Source organism: Nothobranchius furzeri, chromosome 4 (assembly GCF_043380555.1).
Source record: "Nothobranchius furzeri strain GRZ-AD chromosome 4, NfurGRZ-RIMD1, whole genome shotgun sequence".
NCBI lineage: Eukaryota > Metazoa > Chordata > Actinopteri > Cyprinodontiformes > Nothobranchiidae > Nothobranchius > Nothobranchius furzeri.
Genome location: NC_091744.1, coordinates 55,393,471 through 55,405,312, shown reverse-complemented (window position 1 = coordinate 55,405,312; position 11,842 = coordinate 55,393,471). Strand labels below are relative to the sequence as shown.

The following is an 11,842-nucleotide window of genomic DNA, read 5'->3' as shown; positions in this document are numbered from 1 at the left end:
TCGTGGTTGCTGGTTAGATCCCGGCTCATCCTCTCATTGTGTCCTTGGGTAAGACACTTCACCTGCCTTGATCCACCTGCTCAGTGTAAGTTTGTCTGGTGCTTTAGAAACTGGGAAACCTCTAAAATATGCTGGATAGGGGTCCTCAAGGGCTGGGCTGGGCACCACTCATTTTGAAGAAACTTAAATGGAATGCAGCTGAACATTTTTATCAGAACAGCTGCAGGAATAGATTCCAGCTGTAAACAATTAAACTGAACACATATCCAGATGTGTGTCTGAAAACCTGATGTAAGCATGTCGCATCAGGACAATTACAAAAAATCTGATGATTTTAAATAGAACAGGTGTTTGTGCACGTGCGTGCGCAGGACAGGTGAAGTCATTCCTGGACCGTGTGACCCTGAACTGCATATAATGGTGGGTATGGATGATATGTTTCAGGGCTACTAGACTCCCAATTAATTATGTCGATCCTAGAGTTTCCGAGGGAGCATGAACGCAGCAGCAGGCTCAAGCTAAAACTTCACGGTGGAGAAGTTGGTTCTGAAGCAGGATGTTACAGGTTCGGTTCCGCTAAACGGACAGCTTTTATTTAGTGCAGATGTGTTTGTAAAAGCTCCAAGCGGAGGGATTGTTGTCGGCGCTTCGGTTAGACGGAGTTCTGCTTTCTCTCGGATGGACCCGAGAGGCGGCGGTTAAACGGATCCCGGTGTTTCCATCAAGCTTCTCTAAGTCCAATGTCTACTGAAAACGGTGCAGACGAACTGGACTTCACCCTCTTGTTTGGGGAGGACGGAACAAAGACAACAGGTAAGACGAGTCGGGCTGAGCCAAATCAAGCTAAAGCAGTTAGCAAAAGTTACGGAGGAAGTCGGACATGTTCTTCAAAACATAAACAGGAAAACCAAGTTTCTGCCAAACGCCTGGTACTGTTAAGACCAGAGCTAATATACGGTTAGCAGCTTCTGTCGGGACAGCTCAGATACGGCCACGTTATCGTGACGTCACATTAAACAGACTGGTGACAGCTGTGGAGGATGTTTTTATCTTGTTCGGCTGACTTGAGACACTCCTGAGTTTATCAGTAGTACCTTTATGTACAGTGGCGGTTCTACATCGAATTACTCCCCGGGCGAGGCCCCCTTTGAGCGCCCCCAACCGCCCCACCACCACCACCACACCACCCCACCTGCACGAACACACGCATGTTTTCTACAAACAGGCATGTTTTATTAGAACGACTATTGAACATTCATTTTTCTAAGTTGCACTTATTTACATTAATTACTATGAAGTTGTCAGAATGTAAAGCAATATACATTATATACTGTATCAAAATATATAGAATCAAATATACAAAAACAAACAATAACTAAATATTAAGAATATATGAACATAATAGATAATAAATATTCTAAATAGCAAAAATATTTCACACATAACAAACTAAAGATAATCACTACAGCATTGCACTTAGAACAGAAAACAAACTAAAATTAAAACCTAACCTTGATGCAATGTCATCAATAATGTCATCATATGAAATCTGCTCCCCTACTGAGTGATTGATACTAATCAGAGCCAGGTTAGTGAGCCGCCCCTGAAACATAGGTGACCTCAGGTATGACTTGATCAAGTTTTGAAAAGCTCCTCTCAGCTTGAGCCACAGTGACTGGCAGAGCAGTCCAAAAGTTGGGGTAGATCTCCAATAGATCTTTATCATGATCCATAATATTTTAGAATTGCCTCTGAAATTGTAATTTAAACTGACATAAAAAAAACTGTAGACTACCAAAAATGCCAACATTTACAGAACAAATCATGTAAAAATAATCAGTGCAGCCATCTGCAATAAATAAACAGGAGAGTTAGTGGTGACTGGGGAGTTTTCTTCTGCTTGTAGAGTTCTTTTATTTATTATTATGTGAACATGATCAACATGTGTTAGTTGTTGTTCAGGCAGGCCACAGGCTGCAGTGAGCATTTAACAAATCCTAGTTTGAATCAGTAAAAAACGATTCAAGGACTTTTTTCGAACCATTTGAATATTCGTTTCAATATTTCAGCCCTATTAGCTCTGTTAGCAACTAGTTGACCGCATTTAACCGTTAAACATGCATCATGCAACATGCATCATGAGAGCTACATACCTTTATCTTTCTCCTCTTTTTTTCTTTTTTTTCCCCCTGAATGGGGGCACCTGGTGGTTTTAGCCTTTTTATGTTCATCTCTTCTGTTTGGCTCCTGACTCAGAAAGTTTCCTTTAGTCAGGACTAAACTATTTGACCTTGATGGGGGTGTGACCACAAAATCGTTTTGTTTTTCCTTTTTTTATTCGGCCATTTCACACAATTCAGAGAAACCTGAAAGAATGATAGGCCTGTGTTTATGATATTATGAATGAAATATGGAAGAACGTTAAGATGTGATTGACTTTAGCCATGTTAATACAGTTGATTCAGCCCCTGCACGCTCATTTCATTTGGGAAAGACGCAGAGGTGAATTCCCCCGCCGCACCCCTCCCCTTCCTGTTCTTCATACACACACGGTGCACGTGAACGTTCTCAGTCAGCAGGAGTATCGCGCACCTGCAGCTGCAGGGGGCGCCAACTTGCTGTTTCCAATCCAGACACTGTCATATGACAGATAATAGAAAACCTCGGTGCGGCGCAGATTTCCTTTTTTTTTTTTTTTTTACTCAGCGCTTGTGCGCCCCTTTTGTGTCATGAAAAAATGCCGCCCCGGGCAATTGCCCTGTCTGCCCGTGCCTAAAACCGCTACTGTTTATGTACCCAAGTGTCACGGCCGTGGTAATGTGTACTTATACACGTATGTACTAGTGTAAGTATGGGGTATGTGTGTACAAACATCTATAGATGTTTTTACACAGTGAAATATCTATCCATTCATTTTCGTCTGCTCATCCGGGTCAGGGTCAGCCCATCAGAGAGGCCCAGACTTCCCTTTCCCAAACCAGCGGAGAGACATAGGCCCTCCAGCATGTCCTGGGTCTTCCTTTAGGTCTCCTCCCGGTGGGACATGCCCAGAAAACCTCACCAGGGAGGCATCCTGACCCAGACCCCCGAGCCACCTCAACTGGCTTCTCTCGATGTGGAGGAGCAGCGGATCTACACTGAGCCCCTCCTGGATGACTGAGCTTCTCATCTTTAAAAGAGAGCAGACACCCTGCAGAGAAAACTTCATACTTCCCTCATTCAAGAACAAGAGATACTTAAACTCCTCCATTTGGGGCAGGACTGTTTCTGACTTGGAGAGGTCATTCAGCCCTTTTCTAGCACAACAACATGGTCTTGGATTTGCAGGAGTCACTACAGCCAAAGTTGGTCTGATGAAGTCAGCAGACCACACCCTCTGCAAAATGCAGGGACTTGATCCTAAAGCCTGGGACACACAGAAGACGGATGTGCTGCGCCACGTCACACCCGGGCAGGTATTTAAAAAAGAAGTTACTGAGATTGGCTACACGGGGAGCGCAACGCCACGTCCCACTGAGGTGCTGAAGATAGCGACAGTTCTACTTCAAGCAGCGCGGCTGTTTACAACAGACATTACGACACGGAACGACACACACACCCAACCAAAGCCACCAAAACATGGATGAGGAGCTTATAAGTGTTACTTGATGACAGTATTGATAACTTTAAAGTACTATTAATCTTACTTAATTAATAGCTTACTTACCCATTTTTTATGACCTTGTTGTCAAAACACAACAAGTCTGATCACTTTCCGCCTCCTGTTCTCAAGTCCCGCGTGATGTGACTATTGCACTATTTTCCAAGAAGCGCTCAGCGGCGTAGCGATTCCTGTGTGACCATTTGACTTCCCAAAACCGCGGCGCAGTGCATCTGTCTTCTGTGTGCCCCAGGCTTTAGACCATCAAACTTGATCTCCTCAGCACCTTGGCTGTGCCTATAAATCCTGTCCATAAACATTAAGAACAGAATCATGACAAAGAGTCCAACTCTCACCAGGTACAAGCCCAACTTGCTGCCAATAAGTCAGAGTGCAGACCTAGCTCTGGCACCGATCATACCGGGACCTAATGGCAGTTTCACATCTGGACCAGCATGGACCGGGCTGGGTGGCGTCTGTCTGAGAACCACACACACCTCTCAGAAATGGGGAAATCTCCGAGCACGTGGGAAGGGGAAAAGATGCGCGGAAAAGTCTGTGGTGTCTCCCTTAAACAAAGTCTGCAGTGAAGCTCAAGGCGTGTGTGTGTGTGTGTGTGTGTGTGTGTGTGTGTGTGTGTGTGTGTGTGTGTGTGTGTGTGTGTGTGTGTGTGTGTGTGTGTGTGTGTGTGTGTGTGTGTGTGTGTGTGTGTGTGTGTGTGTGTGTGTGTGTGTGTGTGTGTGTGTGTGTGTGTGTGTGTGTGTGTGTTCCTCACAGCAGTGAGTGAGAGAGGCAGTTGCTCCAGCTTCAGTCTGAGGCAAAGGTCAAGGTAACTTTATTAATACCCGCATGTAAATTTGATTTGCCATGTGACACGAGAATTAGCGCCCAGTTACACACACAGTCACAAAAAATACACACATCAATAAAAATATAAAATCAATACATGAATAAATAAAAATAAAATCACGTAAAATGGCCACGCCAGACTCATTTCTTATTGAGAATCGTTACTGCCTCAGGAATAAAGCTCCTTTTATACCTCTTGGTCCTGCACTTAGGCACAATAAATCTCCGTCCTGATGGCAGGAGAGCAAGCTGGGCATGCAGTGGGTGGCCCGTGTCCCTAACAATAGCTTTGGCAATTCTGTCTACCTGCCCACTGTACAGTTGTGCTACACTTTTCACTTGTTTTCCAAGCAGACGACCCGACCACTTTACTATCCTTTTGTTTAAGATTTGCCTGGCCAAACCATGAGGCTAAGGAAAAGGATAAAACACTTTCAATAAAAGAACAATAAAACATGGACATTATAGTCCTGCCCACATGGAATGAGGACAGTTTTCTAAGGCAGTACAAACGCTGCTGGCCTTTCTTACCCACAGCATCACAGTTTTCCTCAAAATTCAGCTCCCTATCTATAATTGTCCCCAGATATTTATATGATTTCACCTGCTCAATAGTTTGACCTTTGATTATGGAAAGATCATGCTGTTGTTGAGGCTTCCTTCTAAAATCAATGATCATATCTTTAGTTTTAATTACATTAAGTTGTAGATATGATTCATCACACCAAGAGATAAAATCGTCAAGAACAGGTCCATGGCTGTATTCCCCTTCTCCTAGGAGACTTACAACTACAGAATCATCAGCATATTTAATAATTGTCCTTCTCTCATGTTTGCTTTGGCACATGTTGGTGTATAAAATATACAACAAGGGGGACAAAACACAGCCCTGAGGAGATCTGGTAGACACAGTTTTCTTATCCGACAGGGTACTATTCACTCTGACCTTTTGTGTTCTGTTGATCATAAAATCTAGTATCCACCCAAGCATGCTTTTACTCAGGTGAAACTGTTCCTCTAGCCTATTAACCAAAACATGAGGCTGGATTGTATTGAAAGCGGACGAAAAGTCCACAAAGAGGAGTCGAGCATGAGTTCCTACTAGGTCCAGATGATGAAAAAGCATATCCAACAGAGTGACCGTTGCATCCTCCACACCCCTCCCAGCCTGATATGCAAACTGTAGAGGATCCAGCAGTCGCTGTGTCTGCTTTAAAAGCTCGCATCTAACCAGCTTTTCAAAGATTTTCATTAAAATTGAAGTTAGAGCAACAGGGCAGAAATCGTTTAAAATACCTGGATGTCTCACCTTAGGAATCGGTACAGTTTCTGCATCCTTCCATAGTTTAGGGACCTTTTGTAACCGTAAAGATTCATTGAAAATATGGCGAAGAATAGGTGTCAGCTGGTATGCACAGAATTTAAGTAAGCGGCCACAAATGTCATCTGGTCCTCGGCTCTTGTTTATTCTAACTGTCCTGATAGCCCTACCTATGTCCTCCATGTCAACTTTAAAATGCTCTCTATCCTTACATTTCTCCCTCAGGATTTCTCGTTCCCCGCTAAAATCCAGAACGTCAAACCGACATTATAAACTGTTCAGGGCATTAGCTAGTTCCCTGTCAGTGTTAAAAGGGTCTAGACAGATGGTTGTGTACTATGCCTCAGAGCCATGTCCTGCAATAATTTTCATGCTAGTCCATGCCGAACCAAGTTTATTTGCTGCCATTTTGTCCTCCAACTGTCTCCTATATTCATGTTTAGCCTTTGTATTTTCTCTTTTTTTAACAGTATGTTAGCCCTCTGTAATTCAGCCACTGACCCCTGTTTAAAAGCCTCATTTTTCTCCTTTATACACAATCTTACTGCTTTTGTGACCCATGGTTTGTTGTTTGGATATATCCTGACACATCTATGGGGTATTATCATATCACGACAAAAAGCCATATATGAGCAGGTTACATCAACCAACATGTCAAAATCATTTCCACATGACTGAACAAAGACGTCCCACTCTGTACAGTCAAAACATTCCTGTAGGTTAAACACCGCCTCCTCAGACCAGGTGCTCACGTCCCTGGTCCTTACTTTCTCTCTTTTAAACATAGTCTTGTAGTTTGGCAAGAGATGCACACAGTTATGATCTGAAGATCCCAGAGGTGGAAGAGAGAAGGATTTATAAGCATTCTCTATAGACCCGTAGCACATGTCCAGAGTTCTGTCCTTCCTAGTAGAACAGGTCACGTACTGGTACAAGTTTTTAAGCGTCTTACCTAAATTCACATGATTAAAACCCCCCAGAATGAAATTGGGCGCATCTGGGGATATTGACTGCAGTCTCTGCACAGTGTCAAAGATAGTGCTGGAGGCTAACTGAGCATTTGCTTTCGGGTGAATATACACCATAGTAAAAAAGAGTTGCGGGAACTCCCGCGGCAGGTAGAAGGGGCGCATTGAGACTGAAAGCAATTCTACATCCGGGTTGCAGATTCTTTCATGTATCTTGATTGATTTGCAGTATTGTTGGTTTACGTATAAACATACCCCTCCGCCTTGCTGTTTCCCCGTCAACTCAGCCTGTCGATCCAAACGAAGCAGAGCTCCGAAGCCATCAATCGCCAGGTCCGAATCCTGTTCTTGATGTGTAAGCCATGTTTCCGAGAAAGCCAGAATGCCGCACTGTCCAAAGTCCTTCTGATATCGGACGCATGCATGTAATTTGTCCGTTTTTTTCCTCAAGGATTGAACATTTCCCATAATGATTGAGGGTAAAGGAATGCAATTTAGTCGGCACTTCCTCATGCGGACTCGCACTCCACCGCATTTTCCACGTTTCCTTCTCATCCCAGAAACATCATGGCTTGATCTTCCGTTATCCCCGGACTTCAACCGATGCAGCACCAGATCCGATTCAACTGTCTTGCCTGTCGATCTCAGCTGTAGCAGCATCTCCCTGGAGTAGAGTTGCCTCCCCGCCATAACAGCTCCATTCCCTCCGGCAGCAAACAGCCACGCAATCAAAATTCCCAGCGCAATCAACCTGCATAAATCCATCTTATCACCGTGAGAAGGATTTAAGGTTAGCTGGGGCACAAAGATTGTATTAAAACGCTCCAAAAAACCCACAAAAACCCACTCAACCAGGACGCCAATCTCTCACACAGCTGGTCGCAGCGTGCGCATGCGCCCGAACTCATCAAAGTTAACTTCTCGGTATCCAGAACGGTAATAAATCGCACATGTGAGGCACCCCTTAACTGTAGGCATGAATTTCAGCCGGTCAATCAGTTGACAGTGGGTGTGTTGGACCAGTTCAGCTGGAAGCAGACCGCCTTGGTATGATGGCTGGAAAAACAACCAGTTGAGCATGGTACATTTTTTAACTCAGAAGTACCCCTGAAGGACTTAGTTGTTCATCCTGTGAACACTTTAAAAGCTACCTCGTCCGGTCCGTGCTGGCCCAGATGTGAAACTGCCATAAGTCTGTATCAAGGGGCCTACTTCCGGAGTACATACCCACCCACCCCCCCTCCCCACTCCCCCCCAACAGGACTTTTCTTCTTCCAGCTCTTGGAGGGTGCAGATGCTTTTCTTCTCCTCTCCTCCATATCTTATCCTTAAGGCCTTTGTCTGTCTGTGTGTGCTGGGTGCACGGCTGCTTCTGCATTTTTTCTGGAAACTGAAATTCACTAAAATGGATCTCGTCAGTTGGTCACTCAACGCAGTTGATCAAATTTTTTCAATGATGAGAACGGGAGAAGGGGCTCCCGGATGCCTCTCCAGGACAGACCAGCTCTCTGTGGAGGACTCTGAAGATGTGTGGATATTCGTGGTGTTGGTGTCGGGTTTCCTGCTGATCGGCATTGGAGGCTACCTGGCTTACCGGGAAATTAACGAGCTGTCGAGGAATATTGGCCGGATCCCGGAGCTCAGAGATGGATTGCACCGCGCTGTGAATTCACAGACTCTCATAAATTGTCGAGATTAATCGTGAGCTTGGGACTTTGGCTGAGATTCATTCATTGGCACAAAGATGGATGCCATCAAGGAGAGAATGGACGAATCAGCACGGATTAGGATAGTTTAATGTCCATTACTGGGATTTTGAGAGGTTGAGGACCAACAAACTGTAAGACAGAGAGGAAATTATCTCTGTCTGGCCCCAAAACAATTTCTAATAGGAATCTGGCGTCCTTGAGCCTTCAAGGCTACAACGAACCCCCCCCCCCCCCCCCTCAGAAGATATATGGAATGTGCCGTCGCTATGGCAACTCAACTCTATCTCCTATCCCAGCCTGGGCAGGACTGCGGGAATGCCGCTGAAACGTTCCAGGATCACTGCAACCCTCCAACCCTCAATGCTCCTCCCCCTATCCACACTGAGGTGACATGCGCTGCTTCTGTCGTGGCTGCAGGAACTGAAGTGGGGATAGTCCCAACCCACCACCCCACCTAGTGGACACTTATGTTGTGCAATGTCTGAAGTCTGTTGCATATCTGTTTGAGGTGGGGTTTTTTGCAGAGCAAAGCTGCCCTCCCTATGGAGGGTAACTCTGAAGTGCCTTTTTTTCCTCTCCACCTGAACCAGCCCTCATGTAAACCCCTCTTATCTCTATTGGGGTGGCGCGACTCAGGGTTGCGAATGACCGCTGTCACCAATTCTTGTCATGTGTCTTGCCCATGTATGTCTGATTTCTGAATTGTGTGTACTGAAACTCTTACTTTATTAATCCCAGAGGGAAATTATCTTTGATTTGATTTGATTGAGGGATACGATTTAACGTTTCCTTTAAATCTGCACAACACATGAAGACTGGTTGGGCTTAGTCCAATAGAACAGGGGTATTTAATTCCAGGCCCGGAGGGCCAGTGTCCAGGGATCTCATTTATCAAACATTGGTAGAATCCTTACTAAAACTGTACTAAAGCTCAGCAAAAAAAAAAAAAAAAAGTACTTACACCAAATAGGTTTGTGATCTATCAAAAATGGAGTACGCACAGCTGCATGCTATCTCCGCTTCATAAATCAGAAACCATCTAGAAAGGCTCTCAGGTGCATTTTAGTTACATCCCGCCCTCACCACGCCCACTAACCCCCAAATTCCACTACCTCCGCTCCGCTGCGCTGCGCTCCGCTCCGCTCCGACACGAACGCCGGAGCTAAATCGGTCCCGTTGTAGTCAATCAGAGCAATTCCACTACTGCGGCCGTGCTCCGGCAGTGCGGCGCCGTGCGCCACCCTCTGTTCCGGAGTCCGGCAAAAATAGAATCGATCCTATTTTCGCCGGACGCTGGCGCACCTCCGCAGTAAATGGACAGAAATCACAACGGCCCAACAGGAAAAGGAGCAAGCACAATTTCCGTTTTTCACAATAAATCGATAAACAAAAGGCATTTTTTGTTTCATATGCACAGATTTAACAACTTTTAACCACTATCAATGGCGGCTGAAGTTTAAATGCACAAAATTAAGCCATAAATACAGTAGGGATGCACCGATGGATTGGCATTTGATCGTAATCGGCCGATAGCGCCCCTATCGGTTTTGATCGGAATTTTCAAAATAGATCAAAGCAAACCGATCAGGTAGGGTTGTCACGGTAACCAGTGTAGCGGTAAACCCCGGTAAAAAAAAAAAAAAGAAAAAGTTGACAATAATAATAACCGTCTTGTTTTTAAAAAAAACTATATTATCTTGGTGGGTTTACCGTGGCTGCGGTGTAGGCGCGGTGACCCTTACCAGCCACCGTATCATCGGCTGAAGTTGCCGGCGGCACGTGCACGCTTTGTTTACAACAAAACTTTCTTGAAGCTAAAGCTGAAATAATGGTGAAAGGAGGAGACGGCAGCACTCAGGAGGACATTTATTATCCCTCAAAGAAGACAAAGTCGGAAGTACGGGCATATTTTAGATATTTGAAGAATGCCGAGGGAGTTTATAGAAGACGGACGGACGGCTATCCTGTTTGCAGCGCGAGCAGAAAAAGTGTCTGTGAAAGGCAGCAACGCTTCAAATCTCATGACACATCTGCGTGACCATCACCCACAACTCTACAGTCAACGCAAGGCAAGTTAACGTTAGCGTTTTAGCTAAAATGCGTGATCCGAGGATTTGGGTTGAGGGAGAATGCAACGAGTCGCTATATAAAGCAGCCGCAGCGCCGCTACCTGCATATAAACCGTGTCGCGGACACCCCCATGTTGAAATGACGCTATGCATTACGGGGCTCCCAGGGGCAGATAAGAGTTGGTCTCTCTCCGAGAATAATTATGAATTTAACAACGATTACTGCCTGATGACATTTTCCCACATCTGCAAAGCTCACTGGAAGGACACAAACCGAGGACAATATTCTCCTGATATAGGGTTTATTACTCAAGTAAGGGTAAAAAAGTATCTGATTAGAAGGCTACTTGAGTACTGAGTATCATCTGATCTAATATTTTTAAAATGATGACATCAAACAGACATAAAATAAGAAGTTATGGACAAATATTGGTATTTTAAAGGCTAAAGGGGAAACATGTAAACAAATGAACAACATAATTACAAAATAACACATTTTAGGCAAAATTTAGACACAAACTGAGGACAATATTTCCTGACATACAGGGTTTATTTAATTGTGTGAAAATGTAGCACGTTTAAAAAAATACCGCGATAATACCGAAAACCGTGGTAATTTTGGTCACAATAACGGTGAGGTTAAATTTTCACACCGTGACAACCCTAATACAGACCATTTTAGATTAGGTTACATTTCCTTTATTCCCAGATTATGTAGTTTGTAGCACTCATTATAATGTTGTAGAAAATTCCTGGCCAATCCACGGTATCGGTATCGGTGATCAGCATTCTTTGATATCGGTATCGGTGATCGGCAGCAAAAAACCTGATCGGTGCATCCCTAAAATACAGTTTCCACTATCAAAGTAGACACACTTTGTTGATCCAAACATTGCTGATCTCTCAACACAAATGATAGGCAGATTAAACAGCTCATGCCGATGCTTCTCCCACACAACGGGTGTTTGGATCTAACTTCCGCGTTTATTGCTCGGACTGTATCGCAAGATCTCGAAAATCCCGCGCATGCTTGTTTGCTCTCCTCAGGTCTCCGCACCGGAGCGGAGCCGTTGTAGAGCGGGTACCAGTAAAAATTGAGTTCGGAAGCGAGCTGCTGCGGAAGGCGGGGGCGGACCGGAGCGGAGCTGAGGTAGTGGAATTTGGGGGTTACTGCCATAAATAGTCAGTGCAAAGTGCCTTGTGGATCTCATGCATATAGGGCTTTGGAGTTGACGTCACGCCGCAGTGCATTGTGGGATCGCGGCGCCATGACAGTTGGCCAGAGA

General features: G+C 44.8%; 1 protein-coding gene across 1 annotated transcript in view; it reads left to right on the top strand.

Annotated features, from left to right (window-relative positions):
- Positions 1–340: 340 nt before the first annotated feature.
- nfatc3b (nuclear factor of activated T cells 3b) overlaps positions 341–11,842 on the top strand; it is a 46,777-nt gene continuing 35,275 nt past the window's right edge. Inside the window, exon 1 of the mRNA XM_015963898.3 lies at positions 341–813. Coding sequence (XP_015819384.1) covers positions 741–813 — 73 coding nt within the window. The 5' untranslated portion in view covers positions 341–740. The remainder of the gene's footprint in view (positions 814–11,842) is intronic.